Source organism: Sparus aurata, chromosome 12, assembly GCF_900880675.1.
Source record: "Sparus aurata chromosome 12, fSpaAur1.1, whole genome shotgun sequence".
NCBI lineage: Eukaryota > Metazoa > Chordata > Actinopteri > Spariformes > Sparidae > Sparus > Sparus aurata.
Window position 1 is genome coordinate 29,991,451 of NC_044198.1, and position 22,729 is coordinate 30,014,179.

A 22,729-nucleotide genomic window follows, 5' to 3' on the forward strand; every position below is an offset into this window, starting at 1 on the left:
GACACTGTGAGGACTGACGTCACAGCTGAACTGAACTATTGGTTAGCAGCTAACATGTAGCCTGTTGATCAGGAGATACTGACAGCTGTCAATGTGGGAATCCGAATACATTAATTACTGAACATGACGTCATTCATTCATATCATTTCAGCTTCTTCTTCTTCTGTGACTTTATTGCTGACCTGTCAGTCTCCACTCACGAGTCAGCTGATAACATGCAGCATCAGAACCAGCTGACACAGGAAGTTGTTCCGGATCCAGACCTCAGATCAGCTGTGATCAGCTCACTCATCAACAACTCAGAGACTGACCTCAGATCAGCTGTGATCAGCTCACTCATCAACAACTCAGAGACTGACCTCAGATCAGCTGTGATCAGCTCACTCATCAACAACTCAGAGACTGACCTCAGATCAGCTGTGATCAGCTCACTCATCAACAACTCAGAGACTGACCTCAGAGAGCAGAAACAAACTTTATTCATTCAAAAAATAGACACTTTTCAGCAGAAATATATATATTACACTTTATAAACTCCAAATATGTCTTATCTGCAGTACTCACACAGTACTACAGCAGTACTCACACAGTACTACAGCAGTACTCAGTACTACAGCAGTACTCAGTACTACAGCAGTACTCACACAGTACTACAGCAGTACTCACACAGTACTACAGGAGTACTCACACAGTACTACAGGAGTACTCACACAGTACTACAGGAGTACTCACTCAGTACTACAGCAGTACTCACACAGTACTACAGGAGTACTCAGTACTACAGCAGTACTCACAGTACTACAGGAGTACTCAGTACTACAGCAGTACTCACAGTACTACAGGAGTACTCAGTACTACAGCAGTACTCACACAGTACTACAGCAGTACTCAGTACTACAGCAGTACTCACAGTACTACAGGAGTACTCAGTACTACAGCAGTACTCACACAGTACCACAGCAGTACTCACACAGTACTACAGGAGTACTCAGTACTACAGCAGTACTCACACAGTACTACAGCAGTACTCAGTACTACAGCAGTACTCACAGCAATGCTGTAGTACTGCTGTAGTACTGTGAGTACAGCTACAGTACTGTGAGTACTGCTGTAGTACTGAGTACTCCTGTAGTACTGTGTGAGTACAGCTACAGTACTGTGAGTACAGTACTGTAGCTGTACTCACAGTACTACAGCAGTACTCAGTACTACAGCAGTACTCAGTACTACAGCAGTACTCACACAGTACTGTAGCTGTACTCACAGTACTACAGCAGTACTCAGTACTACAGCAGTACTCAGTACTACAGCAGTACTCACACAGTACTGTAGCTGTACTCACAGTACTACAGCAGTACTCAGTACTACAGCAGTACTCAGTACTACAGCAGTACTCACAGTACTGTAGCTGTACTCACAGTACTACAGCAGTACTCACACAGTACTACAGGAGTACTCACAGCAATGCTGTAGTACTGCTGTAGTACTGTGAGTACAGCTACAGTACTGTGAGTACAGCTACAGTACTGTGAGTACTGCTGTAGTACTGTGAGTACAGCTACAGTACTGTGAGTACTGCTGTAGTACTGTGAGTACAGCTACAGTACTGTGAGTACAGCTACAGTACTGTGAGTACTGCTGTAGTACTGTGAGTACAGCTACAGTACTGTGAGTACAGCTACAGTACTGTGAGTACTGCTACAGTACTGTGAGTACAGTACTACAGCAGTACTAAAGAAAAGTGTTTTCATGTTACCAAAGAAAAGAACATCAAAATCAAATGGTGCCAACTGTGGGTGTGGCCTCCTGACAGATCACCTGATCATCAACTGTTAAAAATATTTAATGTTTCTGAAATTCACATTTTTAACAGCCTACACTGTAAAAAACAAACAAAAAACAAACAAAAATGATCAAGTACACTGCAAAAAGAAAAAGCCTGCTACACCAGACAAACTTGGTGATGTTGTTGCCATGGTAACGCAGCAGGAGCAGGCATGCTAGCAGCTATTTTTATTTGGCCTTTAGTCAGTTGACAGGAAGTGATGTCACAGCTCACACATCCAGGCCCTGCCGTAAAAGAAAGTCTTCGAGTGCGCTCAGTCGCTCCACCAGCATCACGTCCAGGTCCGACTCGTCATCGTGGCCACCGCCATGACAGTGTCGCCGAGCCGCTGCCCTTTTCCTGGGTACCATGGCAACAGGAAGTCCCGGTCCTGAACAAACAGATAAGAACTGTTTTAGTTTTTACATTTATGATCTTTATGTCATTGACAGTGACAACAATTTAATTCTCTTTGTATTTTTGATGATTTAAACAATGTTCGCTTTCTGCTCACTGACTGGCACGTTTAGTCAACCAATCAAACATTTACATATTCAATCTAAATTAAAGCAAGTATTAAACTAATGATTGTAGCTGTTGATGTGTTTGCATTAAAACAGCCTCAGTGAGTTTAGAGCAGAAACTTCAGGACGTCTGTGGATCAACAAAACAAAAGAGACATTTTGTTGTTTCTGTGTCGGAGGACTTTGACTAAAACTGATATTTATTTAATTTTGATGTTATTTCTGTGTTCCATCATCCTCAATTAACTACATTTCCCAGCATACCTTGCAGCCTCTTCCTCTTCCTAGGCTGGGTGAAGTCAGGAAAGAGGAGGAACCTGCGTCTTCTCTGCTGGCCAATCAGGAGCAGCGCACCGTCCTTTTCCCGCGGCTCCTCAAAGATTGTCTCCAGACTCCTGCAGGAAGACAGAAAGGCATGCTGGGAGATGGAGTCCATACAGTGGACAGTGGTCTGCAGTCTTTGATGTGAGATTTGTAGTTTTTACCTGTTGGTGGAGGGGGACTTGTAGTTCTTGTTGGTGTAAATCTCCTCCAGACTGAATTCTTTCTTCTTTAACCTGAAACAAGTATTTATTTTATCCACTTGAATGTTTTTTATTACTTTTTATTGTGATTTCTATTGACACACCCTCTCCTGACCTTTTGATCTTCGGCAGTCCCATCGGTGTGAGCGGCGTCTCGCGTGGTGACGCCCGGCGGATTCGGATCTGTGAGACTCGTTTCCCCCTCTGATAAAACAATAAACATGACAAAAAGAAGGGAAAGTCAGTCAAATATGTGAGAAAGACTGAAAGCTCCACCTGTAACAACGACTAGAAAGATACACTTAAAAAAAAAAAAAAAAAAAGTCAAGAAAAAAGCAGAACACTGATATCAAACCAATAATCGATCAGTGGAACTCCACCTCTCTGTTCTTGCTGAGAAACTCAGAGCCCGCTGCTGATTGGCCAGTGGTAAGTGAAGCAGACAGTCCATTGGCTGAACACGAAGGCAAAGGCAGGGGCCGTCGACGAGGAGGGTGGAGGCTCAGGGAGCTGTGATTGGCCCACTGCTTCTGATGTCGCCGACCAGATAAAGTTGGACTGACACACACACACACACACACACAGGTATCATTTTAATAAACATAATAAAACAACATGCACAGACGATGTAACGAACAACAAACGCTGTAGAAAGTGACTGAACGAGTGGTTAAAATTACCTCGGTGTCGGCGATCGGACGTAGCTGTGAATACAAACATTACAACAGTTTAATTTATATTAAATAACTTCAGAATTGATCAAACTTAATCAGACATACAGATAATCTTTAATTGCTCATTGATCATGAATACTTATGACAGTTAATGAAAATATGAAAGCCGACCAACCAGTGGTCACTGCTCAGACTGGGCGGGGCTGTCCAGTCCCTCAGAGGCCGCAGGGGGCTCCAACAGGCTCCACCCCTCACTGACTCCGATACCGTCTCTACAGCAACCGTTGACAGACGCAGCACGGAGGCGGGGCTAATAAAGGAGGATGATGAGGAGGAGGAGGAGCAGAGCCAAAGATGGAAAGTACTGTGATTGGAGGAGAGGCGGAGGGGGGGGTTTGAGTCTGAGAAACGCCATTGGCCTGAGGAGACACTGGGTGCTTCTGATTGGCTGCAGGTCTGACCAATCTGAGCTGACTGCGTGAGGCGCAAGGCATTCTGGGAAGACGAGCTGGAGACTCTGGAGGCAGAAAAAAAGTTACATTATTTATAATTATTATAAAGATGGCAGGTGTCAGTGGCAGTCTGGTCCCGCAGCTCATTTTTTAGCTTTTTCCTCTTTTTAACTGTTTAAATCACTTCTCTTTGGAGCTCTCTCCGGGCAGTATGGAGACCAGACTTGCTTGGCTTGATGTCCCCTGCGAGCTGAAGAGGAGGAGACGCTACAGACCCGTCCTCCTGTCAGTCATCATGGGGAATGTAAGATCTCTCCCCAACATGATGGACGAGCTAACGGCGCTGACCCGGCATCAGAGGGACTACCGAGAGTGCAGCGTCATGGTGCTCACTGAGACCAACCTGACCCTAACCTGGACGGTTTTCAACTGCGGCGGGCAGACAGGACGGCAGAGAGCGGTAAGAGGAAAGAAGGAGGGCTGGCGATGTTTGTTAATGACAGTTGGTGTAACTCTGGGAACATCACTGTTAAAGAACAGGTCTGCAATAAGGACATCAAACATTTAGCGGTTAGCATGAGGCCGTGCACAGGTGATTGTACTCGCTGTGTACACCCCCCCCCCTCTGCTAACGCTGATGCAGCTTGTGATGTCCTTCACTCAGTCACAAGCTCACTGCAGACACAGCACCAACAGGCCCTCTTCCTCTTCCTCACCTCTGGTGACTTCAATCATGCCTCTCTGTCCTCCACCCTGACCCTACATTCACACAATATGTCATGACTTTGTGGACTGGAACCACCTCCAGCTCAAGAGTAAGAATCTTTATTTTGGATTAGTCAGTCAGTAACCCAGGAAGTGAACTGACACCTCACACTTTCCATATTGTGGTCTGTAGCTGGACTTGAACCAGCCACCCTCTGGTCTCCAAGCCAAGTCTCTACTGACTGAGCTGCTGCTGCCCCCTTAGAGCCCTCAACGCCTCTAACACAGACAACCTGCACACAGGTGAACATCCTGGGAAGCTCAGGTCCTTTGGAGTGCAGGGGGCACTCCTGACCTCTTTCTGTGACTCTGTGGTGGCATCAGACATTTTCTATGGAGTAGTCTGCTGGAGCAGCAGCATCTCAGCAGCAGACAGGAGGAGACTGGATAAACTTATCAAGAAGGCCAGCTCCACCCTGGTGTGTGAAGGAGAGGTACCACAGGTCCAAGTGTGAAGGAGAGGTACCACAGGTCCAAGTGTGAAGGAGAGGTACCACAGGTCCAGGTGTGTGAAGGAGAGGTACCACAGGTCCAAGTGTGAAGGAGAGGTACCACAGGTCCAGGTGTGTGAAGGAGAGGTACCACAGGTCCAGGTGTGTGAAGGAGAGGTACCGCAGGTCCAGGTGTGAAGGAGAGGTACCACAGGTCCAGGTGTGAAGGAGAGGTACCACAGGTCCAGGTGAGTGAAGGAGAGGTACCACAGGTCCAGGTGTGAAGGAGAGGTACCACAGGTCCAGGTGTGAAGGAGAGGTACCACAGGTCCAAGTGTGTGAAGGAGAGGTACCACAGGTTCAGGTGTGAGGGAGAGGTACCACAGGTCCAAGTGTGAAGGAGAGGTACCACAGGTCCAGGTGTGTGAAGGAGAGGTACCACAGGTCCAGGTGTGAAGGAGAGGTACCACAGGTCCAGGTGTGAAGGAGAGGTACCACAGGTCCAAGTGTGAAGGAGAGGTACCACAGGTCCAGGTGTGTGAAGGAGAGGTACCACAGGTCCAAGTGTGAAGGAGAGGTACCACAGGTCCAGGTGTGTGAAGGAGAGGTACCACAGGTCCAGGTGTGTGAAGGAGAGGTACCGCAGGTCCAGGTGTGAAGGAGAGGTACCACAGGTCCAGGTGTGAAGGAGAGGTACCACAGGTCCAGGTGAGTGAAGGAGAGGTACCACAGGTCCAGGTGTGAAGGAGAGGTACCACAGGTCCAGGTGTGAAGGAGAGGTACCACAGGTCCAAGTGTGTGAAGGAGAGGTACCACAGGTTCAGGTGTGAGGGAGAGGTACCACAGGTCCAAGTGTGAAGGAGAGGTACCACAGGTCCAGGTGTGTGAAGGAGAGGTACCACAGGTCCAGGTGTGAAGGAGAGGTACCACAGGTCCAAGTGTGAAGGAGAGGTACCACAGGTCCAGGTGAGTGAAGGAGAGGTACCACAGGTCCAAGTGTGAAGGAGAGGTACCACAGGTCCAAGTGTGAAGGAGAGGTACCACAGGTCCAGGTGTGTGAAGGAGAGGTACCGCAGGTCCAGGTGTGAAGGAGAGGTACCACAGGTCCAGGTGTGAAGGAGAGGTATCACAGGTCCAAGTGTGAAGGAGAGATACCACAGGTCCAGGTGTGTGAAGGAGAGGTACCACAGGTCCAAGTGAGTGAAGGAGAGGTACCACAGGTCCAAGTGAGTGAAGGAGAGGTACCACAGGTCCAGGTGTGAAGGAGAGATACCACAGGTCCAAGTGTGTGAAGGAGAGGTACCACAGGTCCAAGTGAGTGAAGGAGAGGTACCACAGGTCCAGGTGAGTGAAGGAGAGGTACCACAGGTCCAGGTGAGTGAAGGGGAGGTACCACAGGTCCAGGTGAGTGAAGGAGAGGTACCACAGGTCCAGGTGTGAAGGAGAGGTACCACAGGTCCAAGTGAGTGAAGGAGAGGTACCACAGGTCCAAGTGAGTGAAGGAGAGGTACCGCAGGTCCAAGTGTGAAGGAGAGGTACCACAGGTCCAGGTGTGTGAAGGAGAGGTACCGCAGGTCCAAGTGAGTGAAGGAGAGGTACCACACATCCAAGTGTGAAGGAGAGGTACCACAGGTCCAAGTGTGAAGGAGAGATACCACAGGTCCAAGTGTGAAGGAGAGATACCACAGGTCCAAGTGTGAAGGAGAGATACCACAGGTCCAAGTGTGTAAAGGAGAGGTACCACAGGTCCAGGTGTGTGAAGGAGAGGTACCACAGGTCCAGGTGAGTGAAGGAGAGGTACCACAGGTCCAGGTGAGTGAAGGAGAGGTACCACAGGTCCAGGTGTGAAGGAGAGGTACCACAGGTCCAAGTGAGTGAAGGAGAGGTACCGCAGGTCCAAGTGAGTGAAGGAGAGGTACCGCAGGTCCAAGTGAGTGAAGGAGAGGTACTGCAGGTCCAAGTGAGTGAAGGAGAGATACCACAGGTCCAAGTGTGAAGGAGAGATACCACAGGTCCAGGTGTGTGAAGGAGAGGTACCACAGGTCCAAGTGAGTGAAGGAGAGGTACCACAGGTCCAAGTGAGTGAAGGAGAGGTACCACAGGTCCAGGTGTGAAGGAGAGATACCACAGGTCCAAGTGTGTGAAGGAGAGGTACCACAGGTCCAAGTGAGTGAAGGAGAGGTACCACAGGTCCAGGTGAGTGAAGGAGAGGTACCACAGGTCCAGGTGAGTGAAGGGGAGGTACCACAGGTCCAGGTGAGTGAAGGAGAGGTACCACAGGTCCAGGTGTGAAGGAGAGGTACCACAGGTCCAAGTGAGTGAAGGAGAGGTACCGCAGGTCCAAGTGAGTGAAGGAGAGGTACCGCAGGTCCAAGTGTGAAGGAGAGGTACCGCAGGTCCAGGTGTGTGAAGGAGAGGTACCGCAGGTCCAAGTGAGTGAAGGAGAGGTACCACACATCCAAGTGTGAAGGAGAGGTACCACAGGTCCAAGTGTGAAGGAGAGATACCACAGGTCCAAGTGTGAAGGAGAGATACCACAGGTCCAAGTGTGAAGGAGAGATACCACAGGTCCAAGTGTGTGAAGGAGAGGTACCACAGGTCCAGGTGTGTGAAGGAGAGGTACCACAGGTCCAGGTGAGTGAAGGAGAGGTACCACAGGTCCAGGTGTGAAGGAGAGGTACCACAGGTCCAAGTGAGTGAAGGAGAGGTACCACAGGTCCAAGTGAGTGAAGGAGAGGTACCACAGGTCCAAGTGAGTGAAGGAGAGGTACCACAGGTCCAAGTGTGTGAAGGAGAGGTACCACAGGTCCAGGTGAGTGAAGGAGAGGTACCACAGGTCCAGGTGTGAAGGAGAGGTACCACAGGTCCAAGTGAGTGAAGGAGAGGTACCGCAGGTCCAAGTGAGTGAAGGAGAGGTACTGCAGGTCCAAGTGAGTGAAGGAGAGATACCACAGGTCCAGGTGTGTGAAGGAGAGGTACCACAGGTCCAAGTGAGTGAAGGAGAGATACCACAGGTCCAAGTGTGAAGGAGAGGTATCACAGGTCCAGGTGTGTGAAGGAGAGGTACCACAGGTCCAGGTGTGTGAAGGAGAGGTACCACAGGTCCAAGTGAGTGAAGGAGAGATACCACAGGTCCAGGTGTGTGAAGGAGAGGTACCACAGGTCCAAGTGAGTGAAGGAGAGATACCACAGGTCCAAGTGAGTGAAGGAGAGATACCACAGGTCCAGGTGTGTGAAGGAGAGGTACCACAGGTCCAAGTGAGTGAAGGAGAGATACCACAGGTCCAGGTGTGTGAAGGAGAGGTACCACAGGTCCAAGTGAGTGAAGGAGAGATACCACAGGTCCAAGTGTGAAGGAGAGGTATCACAGGTCCAGGTGTGTGAAGGAGAGGTACCACAGGTCCAGGTGTGTGAAGGAGAGGTACCACAGGTCCAAGTGAGTGAAGGAGAGATACCACAGGTCCAGGTGTGTGAAGGAGAGGTACCACAGGTCCAAGTGAGTGAAGGAGAGATACCACAGGTCCAAGTGAGTGAAGGAGAGATACCACAGGTCCAAGTGTGAAGGAGAGGTACCACAGGTCCAGGTGTGTGAAGGAGAGGTACCACAGGTCCAGGTGTGTGAAGGAGAGGTACCACAGGTCCAAGTGAGTGAAGGAGAGGTACCACAGGTCCAGGTGTGTGAAGGAGAGATACCACAGGTCCAAGTGTGAAGGAGAGATACCACAGGTCCAAGTGTGAAGGAGAGGTACCACAGGTCCAGGTGTGTGAAGGAGAGGTACCACAGGTCCAGGTGTGTGAAGGAGAGGTACCACAGGTCCAAGTGAGTGAAGGAGAGATACCACAGGTCCAGGTGTGTGAAGGAGAGGTACCGCAGGTCCAAGTGTGAAGGAGAGGTACCACAGGTCCAGGTGTGAAGGAGAGGTACCACAGGTCCAAGTGTGTGAAGGAGAGGTACCACAGATCCAAGTGTGTGAAGGAGAGGTACCACAGGTCCAAGTGTGAAGGAGAGGTACCACAGGTCCAGGTGTGAAGGAGAGGTACCACAGGTCCAAGTGTGTGAAGGAGAGGTACCACAGGTCCAAGTGTGAAGGAGAGGTACCACAGGTCCAGGTGTGAAGGAGAGATACCACAGGTCCAAGTGTGAAGGAGAGGTACCACAGGTCCAAGTGTGTGAAGGAGAGGTACCACAGGTCCAAGTGTGAAGGAGAGGTACCACAGGTCCAAGTGTGTGAAGGAGAGGTACCACAGGTCCAAGTGTGTGAAGGAGAGGTACCACAGGTCCAAGTGTGTGAAGGAGAGGTACCACAGGTCCAGGTGTATGAAGGAGAGGTACCACAGGTTCAGGTGTGAGGGAGAGGTACCACAGGTCCAAGTGTGTGAAGGAGAGGTACCACAGGTCCAAGTGTGTGAAGGAGAGGTACCACAGGTCCAAGTGAGTGAAGGAGAGATACCACAGGTCCAGGTGTGTGAAGGAGAGGTACCACAGGTCCAGGTGTGAAGGAGAGGTACCACAGGTCCAGGTGTGTGAAGGAGAGGTACCACAGGTCCAAGTGAGTGAAGGAGAGGTACCACAGGTCCAAGTGTGTGAAGGAGAGGTACCACCGGTCCAGGTGAGTGAAGGAGAGGTACCACAGGTCCAGGTGTGTGAAGGAGAGGTACCACAGGTCCAAGTGTGAAGGAGAGGTACCACAGGTCCAGGTGAGTGAAGGAGAGGTACCACAGGTCCAGGTGTGAAGGAGAGGTACCACAGGTCCAGGTGAGTGAAGGAGAGGTACCACAGGTCCAAGTGTGAAGGAGAGGTACCACAGGTCCAGGTGAGTGAAGGAGAGGTATCACAGGTCCAGGTGAGTGAAGGAGAGGTATCACAGGTCCAAGTGTGTGAAGGAGAGGTACCACAGGTCCAAGTGTGTGAAGGAGAGGTACCACAGGTCCAGGTGAGTGAAGGAGAGGTACCACAGGTCCAAGTGAGTGAAGGAGAGGTACCACAGGTCCAGGTGAGTGAAGGAGAGGTACCACAGGTCCAGGTGAGTGAAGGAGAGGTACCACAGGTCCAGGTGTGTGAAGGAGAGGTACCACAGGTCCAGGTGTGAAGGAGAGGTACCACAGGTCCAAGTGTGAAGGAGAGGTACCACAGGTCCAGGTGTGAAGGAGAGGTACCACAGGTCCAGGTGTGAAGGAGAGGTATCACAGGTCCAGGTGTGAAGGAGAGGTATCACAGGTCCAGGTGAGTGAAGGAGAGGTACCGCAGGTCCAGGTGTGAAGGAGAGGTACCACAGGTCCAAGTGTGTGAAGGAGAGGTACCACAGGTCCAGGTGTGAAGGAGAGGTACCACAGGTCCAGGTGTGAAGGAGAGGTACCACAGGTCCTTCCTGGTGCTGTCAGACTCTACAACCAGCTCTGCTCTCAGTAGCATTCACAACTCATTCCTTTCTCATTTTTAGTTTGCACTACATGGCCACTTTTTATAAATACCCATATTCATTATGGACCGCTCGTCAACCGCTCGTCAACGTCAGTCCGGGGGGGGGGGGGGGAGACACGGACGTACGGACAGCCGGTCATCAACTCCGTCAGCCGGGGGACGGATGGACGCTCATCGCCGTCAACCGGGGGACGGCGGACGGACGGACGCTCGACACTGTCACGCGCGGAGTATAGCGGCGCTGACCGAGCGGTAGAGCGGCGCAGCGCCGCTGTTCCACCGTCTGGGGAGAACCCTGCTCTTTTAAACATGCTGTGGTCCAACCTCTTTTAAAGAAACCAAACCTCGACCCTTCAGTTCTCAACAATTTTAGGCCAATCTCCAAGCTTCCGTTTTTATCCAAGGTTTTAGAGAAAGTAGTTTCTACACAACTTTTAGCCTTCATGTCTCACAACAACATCTTTGAGAAGTTCCAGTCAGGTTTAAGAGCTTCACACAGCACAGAAACTTCCCTCCTCATGGTAACCAACGACCTTCTCTTGAAAGTCCTTTTAGATTCAAGTGCAGCATTTGACACTGTTGATGATGATGCCATTTTATTAGACCGCCTGAAAACCTGGGTCGGCATCAAGGATACTGCTTTTAGGTAGTTTTATTCTTACCTTTTAGACAGAACCTTCTCGGTCACCACAGGTAATTATTGCTCAACCATAACTCCAATTACCTGCGGTGTACCGCAAGGTTCTATTTTAGGTCCGATTTTATTTTCTATTTATATCCTCCCACTTGGCCAGATTATTAAACACCATAATGTAAAGTTCCACTGCTATGCAGACAACACACAACTATACCGTCCGCTGAGGCCCGGTGACCCTGGAAGCCTCACTGCTGTCTTAGACTGTCTTAAAGATATTAACAGTTGGACGGCCCAAATTGTCTTACAGCTTAACAACACCAAAACAGAAAGCATATTGTTCACCCCCCAAACAATATTAGCCATCACCAGCGAGCCCTTGGTCCCCTCTCCGTCAACATAAAACCCTCAGCAAGAAACATTGGTCTACTTTTTGATTCAGAGCTCACTTTCATCCCTCGTGTCAATAAACTGGTCCAGTCCTGCTTCTTTCAACTACGCTCTGTCTGGAGAATAAAACACATGCTCACACCCCCCAATCTGAAAAAAGTCATTCACGCATTCATCTTTTCCAGACTAGATAACTGCAACTCCCTTCTCTCCGGCTTAAATCCAAAATCTCTCTCTCGCCTCCAACTGGTACGGAATTCAGCAGCTCGGCTTCGAACTGGTTTTAACAGACATCGACACATCACTCCAGTGTTAGCTTCCCTCCACTGGCTCCCCGTCTGTTGTAGAATTGATTTTAAGATTTTACTGATCACTTACTAAGCACGCTCAGGTCTGGCTCCGAGCTATATTACAGATATTTTAATTCCCTATGAGCCAGCTCGCAGCCTTAGATCCTCAGGCGGGGCCCTCCTAACTGTTCCAAACTTGAGACTACAAACTAAAGGGGGTCCGTGCCTTCGCCATCAGGGCCCCTCGACTCTGGAGCGCCCTGCCTGAGGAGATCAGGCTCGCAGGATCGGTAATTCTTTTAAATCGTTTTAAATCATCATAAGTCGTGCTTTTATGTTTATTTTTACGCCAACAGTTGTTGAGTTCTGTTCTACTTATTTTATTTATTTCATTTATTACATTTCTTTAATTTCGCCTTCTTTATTTATTTCATCTCTATTTTTTCACCTACTTTACTAATTTGTATCATTACCTCTGTTATTTCAACTATTTCATGCAATCTATTTTATCATCCTTTGTAATTGTAAATTGTATTCTTGCTTTGTTCTGTCAAAGCACTTTGTAAACGTTGTAAAAGTGCCAAACAAATAAAGTTATTATTATCATTATTATTATTATATTGGAGTTCTATTCTATTCGTCATCCTTTTAATTATACTGTTTATTTTTTAATATTGTTATTGTTCTTTTAAAATGCTTCTGTCCTCTGGCTGCTTTGGCAAACACATGTCCCTGTTTGTCGGACAATAAAGGATTCTGATTCTGAATGTGGAAGTTTCTTTAGCATTAATCACATGACTGTTATCTGTTCTAATGGAATGATACACTCATTTATTTATGTTATTCAAATATAAATTAAACTGAACGATCTGAGGTTTAGCTACTTATAATTTTACATATTGATTAGTGTTGGTGATAATGGTAATTAAACACGTACCTGTGGAGTAGCAGCGGCGCTCTGTAACCATTCTGCCTGACGATGTTCACAGCCTTGTCCGATTGGCCGGTTCCTCGCCGCTCTCTTCTTCTGTGTTTTCTGTGGTTGAAGTTGTGCAGAGTGAGTGGCGCCTCCTGCTCCTCCTCCTCTGCTCCTTCTCTGAAGGACACCGCCATCCGTCCCACGAATCTCCCTGCATCCTCCTCTTCTTTCTCTTCTTCTTCTCTGTTTTCTGGAGAAAAACTCCTTCCTCTTCCTCCGTTGTTCCTCCTCTTCTTCCTCCCCCTTCCCTCTCCCTCCTCCTCTCCTCTGCTCCTCCTCCTGCTCTTCTGAGCTGATTGGCTCATACTGGAGAGGAGAGGTGTGGCTGAGTCCTCACAGTCTGATGATGAAGATGATGATGATGAAGAGGAGGTGTTAACAGGCGGGAGGTGGGCGGAGTTACACGAGGAGGCGGGGCTCAGGGGGAAGACAGTCAGGCCTAAAGACCAATAAAAAGAGAAACAGACATCAGCGATCTAATTTATATAATATTTACATGAAACGATATTTATTTCAACTGACTGTTGGGCAAGGTCCCCTAGTAAGTGTCAGTGAATAACCATGGCAACGAAGAGTTGTTAGTGAGTAACCATGGCAACGAAGAGTTGTTAGTGAGTAACCATGGCACTTGCTTTTGTGCTTGGTGAATAAACGGCTGATGAACTCAGTCAAAGAAAGAAGTTGTTCGCTTCCTATTTTCCACAACTTCTTCAATAGATTATTAACTTTAATCTGACTCGTTCTCTGATTAATTTACTGACTTGTTTACTGACTCATTAAACGACTAGTAAACTGACTTGTCAACATAAAGCTGGAGACAGAACTCACCAGGAGAACAGGCTGCTCCTGCCTCCTCTTCTTCTTCTCCTCTCTGTCTGCTCCTCTTCTTCCTCGTCTTTCTCCTGCTCCTCCTTTCCAGAGAGTCCAGGCGGCGACCAATGGAGGCAAGAGCTCCGCGCAGGAGGCGCCGCACCTCCAACCGGTGAGCTGAGAGGAGGCGTGGCAGGAGGGAGGAGCAGGTGCAACAGGGAGGAGGGGGAGCAGGAAGAGGAGATGGAGCTGTAGGAGACCATGAAGGAGGAGGTGGAGGACAAGGTGAAGGAGGTGGAGATGGAGGAGGTGGAGTACAGACAGAATGAAGGGACAAGAAAGATGGAAGTGGGAGGGGAAGAGGAGGAGGAGTCGAGAAACATGTCGAGGACAGAGGTGGAGGAGGACAGACACGAGGAGGAGGTGCTGGTGGAGGAGTGAAAGGAGATGAAGAGGAGAAAAACGAGGCACAAGGAGTTAGAGAAGGAGCAAAGGAGACACATAGAGGAGGAGGAGGAGAGGAAGGTGATGAGGAGGAGGAAGAGGAGGAGCTCCAAGGAGGTGCAGGAGGAGAGAAAACTCCTGCAGGAGAAGAAACAGCAGTCAGTTCTCTCTCTCTCTGACTCTGCATGTAAACACACATCTCGCCCAAATCTCACTTGAAATATTGACAGCTAAAAAATCTGAATACAAATACTCAACAACAGATTGATATGATCAATAATAGACCAATAACTGACCAACAATAAACCAATAACGGATTATATGTAATCCATAAATAAAATAAATGTAAAAAGGAATTAACAAAAAAAAAACCACACCCACCTGTTTGAGTCTCATCATCATCATCATCAGCCAATGGAAGAGCAGGATGCGAACTCACTGCTACCAAGCCCCGCCCCCTGTCCTCACTGTCAGCCAGTGTCAGTGGTCGCGTGAGCATCGTGACGACTGAGAGGGAGAAAGTAATAAGTAAATAAAAATGAAGTGAACTGAATTAAACAGCGCGCCCATTAGCTCAGCTGGTAGAGCAGCGTCCCATGCACAGAGGCTGTGTCCTCGCTGCCCGGGACCCGGGTTCTGGTCCCGGCCCAGCTCACTCCCCCTCTCTCATCCTGTTTCCTGTCCAAGTCTTCACCTGTGCTATCAATAAGGCCAAAAAGGCCAAAAAAAATACTTATATAAAATATATATATGATCAAAGATATATATAATAATTAAACAATGATCTAAATCAATGTTTCGTTTATTTCTATTTAAAAAATATTCACATTTAATGTCATAAACAATAATGTGAAAACTTTAATAGTCTCATCGGCACAAACCTTTATTGAGCTAATAATAATTCCTACAAACAAAATGTTCTGGTGTCATTAATATTAAAGAATCCATAAAAATGAATTTGAAAACCTTTGTCTTTGAAATGTTTTGTACAATTATTAAAAACATTCTTAATGAATGTGTCTGTGTGTAAACAAACCTGAGGATCATTCACACAAAAAACTAAATTAATCATAAAACGTGTGTGTAATATATTTTATTATTTTGAGCTGAAATATTTCTTAGGAACATCTTTCTGACTAAACTTCTGTGAATATAAAAATATGTCTCAAACTTTATGAACAAACATGAAATTAAAACAAAGTCTCTCGTGTTCTCTCGCGAGATTTCATCCATCCACTGGTCAAATCCCAGAAATGTTCCTGTAAATCTGAACCTGTTTACGCTGTCAGCTTTTTATAGCATCATTTTGACGGTTTTATTTCGTCACAGCAAGGTGTTTAGTGACGGAACACGAAGGGAGGTTAACAGAGAGCGGGAAGGTTGCGGGTTGAAGTGAGGATAAAACGGGCTCTGGGGGAAAATACAAGGAAAGTGGCCGAGCTAGCAGCAGCTAGCTGCCGTTAGCAGGCTTTAGTTAGTGTGTGAGGCTGTTAACCTGGGACAAACCGGGACATTTTAACGGTTCATTTTACCTTTTTCAATGCCCGCGGCTCCGCTAGTCTCCGTTAAATCCTCTTATCTGTCATTTTAGGCGGTTAACCGGCTGGGAAATGCCGAATCTGGCCGGTATTTCCAGAGGAAACGGAGCCTCTGTCACCACCGCTGACCGGCGTCAAGCTAACGGAAATCACGCTGACGGAGCTTCCGGTGGGGGCATCAAAATAAAAGACATCGGCCATGAGTTAAGCGGCTATGGCTCCTTAAGGCCCCAGCAAGACACCAACCTGACTGTCTTCTCATGTCTTCTTTAACACTGACAAGAGCTGAAGCTCGTCTGTCTTCATACTCAGCGTGTCTGCTTCCAAACACAGCAGGTGTGTCTGAAGACCACTGCTCAGGTGACATATTCATTCATTCATATTTTATCTCAATCTCAGTGGCAAGCCCTCGACCTCAGTGATGTGGAGAGCGTACATTACTAACAAAATAGGTGCAAAAATGTGATGGGTTCATACTAATGATAACAGATAAGAATCAATATGACAGAATACAGCTGTCGCATCTTACAGGTGCCGAACAACTGCTCCATATGATGAGAGAGCAACCGTCACCAGCAATGAATCAGACGGAGAGATGAACTCAGTCTTCTGGAGGAAGAGTGGAGACAGTCCAGGTCCATCGATCACATCACCATAATTCAGGACCGCTTCAGTGACCCGTTTCCTACAGAACCTGGGGACAGTAGTTCTGTTTCTGTATAAATAACACATTTTTTTGTTTTATCTTGCTAACAAGTGTGTTTCTGATCCAACCAGTATACAGATATTTGTATTCAGAAACCCTTTGTTTCCTGGTAACATGCAGACCCTGTGAGATCTGTGAGATCTGTGGTTCTGGAGAACATCAGGAGTTTGGTTTTGTTTGTATTGACGACTGATTTCAGGGTGAAAAGAGAATCTTGCAGTTTGTCAGAAGCTCGTCGTGTTTTATGTTCAGTGTCATCAGCATAACGAGGGGCGTCACCATTTGGTATAGAAGATGTAATATTGTTAATACAGATTGTGAATAAGACATTTATCAGACGCTTCTGTCCAAAGTGACTGAGAGTAATTCACGCACTGATGGCGGCGGCTGCATGTTGGACCAGCACCTCAGGAGCAGTCTGGGCTTCAGGTTCTTGCCCAAGGACACTTCAACAGAAAGCCGAGGGGATAACATGAGCAGACCTAACATCACCACTAACTGAGCTGAGAGCAGAACCAGGACTGTGGTGGCTCTGAACCCAGACTACTGACGACTCAACACAGGATCTACTGAGAGGAACGATCAGAGCTGATTATTGATTAATGATTCCGGGACTTTAGACGAGGCAGTGTAGAAGTGGGTTGACAGTTTTCCAGATGTTAGTTAGAACCCAGAAGGAATGAATGGATGCAAAAGATAAGTCATTTCATCAGAAATAAATGGAGCACTGAGCTTTAAAAAATATGGGTCCAGTTTCTCCCGAGATCTGCACCTGAAGAACTTGGATCAGTGTGAACACAGAGGTTTGGACTGAGGAGGCTCAGCAGAACCCTGGTACAACAGGTCCAACTGATGCTTCCAGCAGCGGCAAAAGATTTCTTATAAGCATCACATATATCTGATGGTTTATTTATTCCGTTCCGTTTTCTTTTCCGCTTATCCGTGAGGGTCGCGGGATGTTGCCGCTTTTCCCCCCTGAGGGGTTGCGGGGCTTACTGGGGCCAAATCCAGTTTCATTCTAGGGGCGTAGGCCAGGGTTCACCCTGAATGAGTCGCCAGCTCATTGCAGGACCCTTACTGATGGCAGTGGCTGCCTTCACACAAGGTGCCAACTGCACATCAGGAGCAACTTTGGGGTTCAGTATCTTGCTCAAGGATACTTCGACATGTAGCTCAGTCCCGCCCTGGGGAGCCGGGATTCGAACCAGTGATCTTCTGATCACCAGTCAACCAGCTCTACCCACTGAGCTACAGTTTATTTATATTTATCAATAATTATTAAATATTATACATAGAGGATTTGTTTTGATTTATATTCACTGCTGTCAGATTGTGGACGGTTGGTCCAGCGGGCCTCCTCACCAGAACTCCTTCATGCAGCCGGGCCTCGTTCCTTGTATTGAGCTTCATTGATAGTCCTGAGCTGAAGCAGAGGTTTGATCCATCTTTCACCCTGATCTTTATGATCGCTGCATGTTTATTAATAATGGTAACCACAGACGTCGTTCGACATCCGGTCTGCCGTGTTCTGTGAGTTACTGTTCATTCAAATGTTTTAAATTGATCTGTGTTGATCTCAACAATCAGCTGATCACCACTGATGGCATCAAAAGTCAATAATATGAGACAGTTTTCATTATTGATCTGTCACACTGAGCACATGTTTGACTGTTGTTAAATCTTCAGATGTTAATCATTCTTTATTGTTTATTACATGAATGTGACACATTTAGTCTGCTGACAGAAAACCTTCATCATCACAAAAACTCTGCAACTCAGCAGAGATCAAAGTTTATATAAACGTCGTATCGTTGAGTCAACGTTTGAACCAATCAGCTGTTAGATCCGCGGACAGCCAGGTGCTTCCCATCATGCAGTGCGGTCCTGCAGTCAGTGCGGAGCAGCTGCAGCGCCTCCTCCCGTCAGATTACCGTCCACACGTGTGCATGACGTCAGAGCTAGTCGGGATCAAATCGGAAATGAATCTAACCAGCATGCATTGTGCGGTGATCGCCGCTGATCGATTCTGCGCATGCTCGGCTCATCTCGAACAGAGAACGAGAAGGGTCTAGCTGCAGCCGCAGCCAAGCCAGAGCCGCTCCAAACCACGCCCATTACAAACCACGCCCACACAAAACACGCCCATACAACACTACGGTGGCTGTGGAGGCCCTGAGCACTTAGAAAGCAAACACAAAGGAAACAAAGCAATAACCAGATCATTTTTAACAACTTTAACGGTTGATTCACAACATTAAATGCTTTTCAATGCAAACAATTTGCTTGAAACTATAAACATATACAAAAATAGAAAGTTAAGTAATAAAAAAAATAAAAGATTGGGATAAAAGATTAATCTGATAAAAGATTAGATAGGCCTGCTAAATCTGGTGCATGCATCTTTTCATTTTTTATATAAGTGACTAATGTATGTGCACAAGGTTATTTTAAACTCAATAAAATTAAATATTTACAATAATAATAATAATAATTAGTAGTAGTCATTTCGATTAAAATAGGTTGTTTCCACCAGCCGTTTTTCTAAGAGCCACACTGTCACAGAGCTTGGCCTACTACATCAGATGCCATAATTATCACTCTAAGGTGATGATTTCTTATGGGTTAACAGAAAAGACTGCTGGCCCTTTGACACAAATAAAATGTATTTATGTATTTATAAATATGACCATACACAGGTCTTTAAAATATGTACCTCAAAACACAAAAGTTGAGACAAATGAATTAGCCAGCAACAACTTTTATTGGCAATAAAATAAAACATTATCATTTCACAGACTATTTTTTAATTCATCCTACATACATTCTAAAGCGTCTTTAAAAACTCCTCAGAGTCCAGAGCTCTTCTGAGTTTTTCAGCATATTTTTCTAGTTGCTGTTTTGCCTCCTTGCTCATGTTGTTTGTCATGTAATGAGCCAACAGCCGTTTTTCACTGATGAGACAAAATGGAAGAAAATAGCGATTAGTAAAAGGAAATTAACACGGAAAGGCTGTCATAAACAAGGTAAAAAACAATACTTATAGGTATTAGCACTCTCCTTATGTATGTAGCATACCTCAAGTCATACTGCAGTCCACATTTATACACTTCTGTGGCTCTGTCAATGGAAAATGCATGGACAGCTGAAAGGGCATGGACTGTTGCCTGTGTCATGAGCCCATGAGGATGTAACTTTTCATGTGATGACCGCCTGTAAATATATATATTTCTTAGGAGAATGCTCAAAATAAATGTACGAACACTAGGCTAACAGAAAATGTTTCACTTAAATCATTCATTTAACATATTTGGACCAAAATGAGTTACACTATGTGACTTAAATTCCATTTTCAAACTCACTTCAAGATGTTGCAGTAGACCGTTATCCTGAGTGATGAACGTTCCATGAAGGTCACTAGTGACTTTTCTATGGTGTTCAGCTTGCTGAGCCCTTTCCTAAAATCTGATCAAACAGCATTCAGATGTTAAACGTAATTATTCTGGTTAAGTATATCAAATAAGATTTGTTGTTTGTTGATCCTTTGCATGTCCTCACCACAAGCCTGTGGAAAGATGCGTCTTCACTCAGGATCCCAACGTCTCTGGTTGTGGTGACCACATCATGTTAGTCCATGCTGTCATTATAGTCCTTAATCAAGACACACAAAGTCATGGCTTAGTGCACAGCTGTGAACACTGGATATGTTGTTCTCTTGGGTTAATCTTCACTCACATTAACATGCTCTCTGGGTGGAGAGCTGTAAGGCCTCTTACTGTACATGTGGTCGATGTCCTGTGGACTCTGAAGAAAGCAAACCATAATTGTGTCAGTTTGATTTATGGTGATCCAGGTAGGATTGACATTTGCACTTAAAATTATCGCACCCCCATTGCAAATTAGGTTTATTGACAAAATGTACAAACTTTCTGCTTTTTACAATAAAACAATCAAACGTGAACAATTTAAATGGATTCAAGAATACATCTGTCATTTTTGCAATAAATGTATTTGTATGTCACTTTCTGACATGCACTTAAACGTCACCGTTAATAAATCTCTAGCCAGTACAGTTATTTGAAGTGATATAAAACATGACCCTATTTTTTAATGTTTTTGTGTGTCAAAATAACACATTGATATGTTGAGTTAAATGACAATATTCTGCGTCTACGTGCCGTGTTCCCTCAATACTTCTGTTATCATCCCTTGCTCAGTCATTAACCTGATTTTCATAACGTAAAAGACGACACAAAATGGGTTTGCTTACGCACATTTTCAGTGTATCGGTTTGACGAAATGTGTTGTTTTTTTTTTTTTACAAATAGTCCGGTGTCTTTGAAAAAACAGTCATTAATGCTCTTTCTGCCTGGCAAAAGACGTCTCAAACATTAAATTAAACGTCAACATCTTCCCAAAATGTAAACGACCTAACCTGAAACGGCATCTCCATCTTGTCTGCCTACAGGCGCTGCTGACAACTGCGGTTGGCGAACGTACGGTTAAAATGACATTAAGTGTTCAATGTTTACACCTCCTAACCGGGAACTTAAAAATAATATAAATGCGTCTCACCTGAACTGGCATTGCCGTCTTGTCTTGGCTGCATTTTCCTTTTTCTTCTTCTTCTTTGACTGCTTGCATTTGCTGCTGTGAGTTTAATCGTCCTTCCCGGCCACCGTAGCAACACGTAGGCGTAGTTTGTAGAGGCGTGGTTTGTATGGGGCGTGGTTTGTAGTGGCTTCGGGGGTCGCAGTGGCTGCAGTTGGGTATTATTGCAGAGAACACGCAGAATTCACTGCAGCGGATCAACACACCGCCGCTGATTGGACGGTTCGTCTCGTGAGGAGGGCGGGGTTTGGTTTGAAACAGTAAGCAGTGAAGTAGCAGCTGATTGGTTCATTGACAGTTTCGTCAGTGACGTCACTTCAGAGGACTTAGCAGAAAGTGACCTGAGTGTCATACTAGAAAGTAAAGTCACTGTCCAATCAGAGTACAGCTCTTATCTGACTGACCTCTGATCAGCTGCACTCTGCAGTCAGTGTGAGGTGTTGTCAGAGCGAGATGAAGGTTTGCTCTCCTCTTCCTCTTCTTCGCCTTCTTCTTCTTCTTCCCTCCTTCTTCCTCCTGCATCCTCACGCTCCAGTTGATGGCGGCCATGTTCTGGTTTTTCCAGGCGAGTACAGCCATTGGTTGAACATGCGGAACATCATGGAGGAGCTTGTGAGGAGGAACCACTCCGTCAGCGTGTTGGTCGCCGACGCCTCGCCGTCAGTCGACTACAACAACAGCCGAGATGCCGCCAAGTTCAACTTCCTGGTTTTCAAGGTGACGTCCGCTTCAGACGAGGGTTAACTTTCAAAGACTTTCAAAATGTTCAAAGACTTTCAAAGACTTTCAAAATGTTCAGACTTTCAAAGACTTTCAAAATGTTCAAAGACTTTCAAAGACTTTCAAAATGTCCAACGACTTTCAAAGGTTTTCAAAAACTTTCAATGACTTTCAAGACATTTCACAAACGTTTAAAGACCTTCGCCATGCCATTTATAATTGAGGAGATTTTTGTTTGATTTTTTGTCCAGGTCCCGTTCAGTCGGGCGGAGCTTCACGGCCTCACGGAGGAGTTAGTCCACTTCTCCATGTACGAGTCTCACGTCTCGTCTCCGCTCACCAAGTTCCTGAAGGCTCGTGATTGGCTGAGACGGACTGTCGGCCTCGGGATGCAGCAGTGTGACTCCATGTTGAAGAACGAGCAGCTGATGGTGACGCTGCGGGACGCTGCATTTGACGCCGTCCTGCTCGACCCGATGGTGATGTGCGGTGACCTGGTGGCCGACGTGCTCGGCCTGCCCCTCATCATCTCCCTTCGCTTCTCTATCGGCGGTGTCTTGGAGCGCCACTGCGGCCACGCCCCGGCGCCGCCGTCCTATGTCCCACCGGCTCCGCTGCCATATGGCGACCACATGACGTTTGTGGAGCGGCTGATCAGCACCGTGGCGTACGTGTGGCTGTCAGTGATGACAGAGGTGTTCTGGAGGCTGACGCTGGATCAGTACTACAGCGAGGTCAAAGGTCAGAGGGCGGGGCCAAGTTACAGACACACAAACTACTGTTGACTGTCACAACACTGATGATTACCAAACAATCTGTCAGAGTCTTCTGCTCTTCCAAAGAAATGATCTTTAACAGGTGTCAGGTAGATCAGGTAGTGTCTGTGTGTGTGTGTGTGTGTGTGTCTGTCTGTCTGTCTGTCTGTGTGTGTGTGTGTGTCTGTGTGTGTGTGTGTGTCTGTCTGTCTGTCTGTCTGTGTGTGTGTGTGTGTGT

General features: G+C 46.8%; 2 protein-coding genes and 1 long non-coding RNA gene across 4 annotated transcripts; 1 reads left to right on the plus strand and 2 right to left on the minus strand.

The window, feature by feature from the left end:
* Nucleotides 1-1,827: 1,827 nt before the first annotated feature.
* Nucleotides 1,828-15,836, minus strand: LOC115593060 (serine/arginine repetitive matrix protein 2). Its single transcript, XM_030436391.1, has 11 exons — nucleotides 15,697-15,836; nucleotides 14,546-14,671; nucleotides 13,739-14,302; nucleotides 12,869-13,349; nucleotides 3,723-4,064; nucleotides 3,554-3,577; nucleotides 3,254-3,431; nucleotides 2,989-3,077; nucleotides 2,835-2,906; nucleotides 2,614-2,744; nucleotides 1,828-2,216 (listed from the first exon to the last, which is right to left on the minus strand). The coding sequence occupies exons 2-11, from the start codon at nucleotides 14,661-14,663 to the stop codon at nucleotides 2,056-2,058; spliced, it is 2,160 nt and encodes a 719-aa protein (XP_030292251.1). The 5' UTR covers nucleotides 14,664-14,671; nucleotides 15,697-15,836; the 3' UTR covers nucleotides 1,828-2,055.
* Nucleotides 15,837-15,939: 103 nt separating this feature from the next.
* On the plus strand, nucleotides 15,940-22,687 carry LOC115593062 (UDP-glucuronosyltransferase 2A1-like). Of its 2 annotated transcripts, XM_030436393.1 has the most exons (3): nucleotides 15,940-16,062; nucleotides 21,582-21,733; nucleotides 21,988-22,687. In XM_030436393.1, the coding sequence occupies exons 1-3, from the start codon at nucleotides 15,963-15,965 to the stop codon at nucleotides 22,519-22,521; spliced, it is 786 nt and encodes a 261-aa protein (XP_030292253.1). In that variant the 5' UTR covers nucleotides 15,940-15,962; the 3' UTR covers nucleotides 22,522-22,687. The 2 variants fall into 2 exon arrangements, with proteins under 2 accessions (XP_030292253.1, XP_030292252.1); XM_030436392.1 differs by lacking the exon at nucleotides 15,940-16,062 and having other exon boundaries at nucleotides 21,190-21,733.
* LOC115593063 (uncharacterized) lies at nucleotides 19,147-21,178 on the minus strand. The gene is made up of 6 exons (XR_003986252.1): nucleotides 20,981-21,178; nucleotides 20,141-20,209; nucleotides 19,964-20,056; nucleotides 19,768-19,870; nucleotides 19,484-19,618; nucleotides 19,147-19,359 (listed from the first exon to the last, which is right to left on the minus strand). It is a non-coding gene; the product is annotated as an uncharacterized LOC115593063 (long non-coding RNA).
* Nucleotides 22,688-22,729: the final 42 nt, after the last annotated feature.

Bases quoted from the DNA above. Each gene is read 5' to 3' on its own strand.
- LOC115593062 (XM_030436392.1), top strand. From the start codon at position 21,470: ATGAAGGTTTGCTCTCCTCTTCCTCTTCTTCGCCTTCTTCTTCTTCTT. The intron at 21,734-21,987 runs GTGACGTCCGCT...TTTTTTGTCCAG, and splicing joins TCAACTTCCTGGTTTTCAAG to GTCCCGTTCAGTCGGGCGGA.
- LOC115593060 (XM_030436391.1), bottom strand. From the start codon at position 14,663: ATGCTCACGCGACCACTGACACTGGCTGACAGTGAGGACAGGGGGCGG. The intron at 3,432-3,553 runs GTAATTTTAACC...TGTGTGTGTCAG, and splicing joins GTCCGATCGCCGACACCGAG to TCCAACTTTATCTGGTCGGC. The intron at 2,745-2,834 runs GTAAAAACTACA...GTCTTCCTGCAG, and splicing joins AAGTCCCCCTCCACCAACAG to GAGTCTGGAGACAATCTTTG.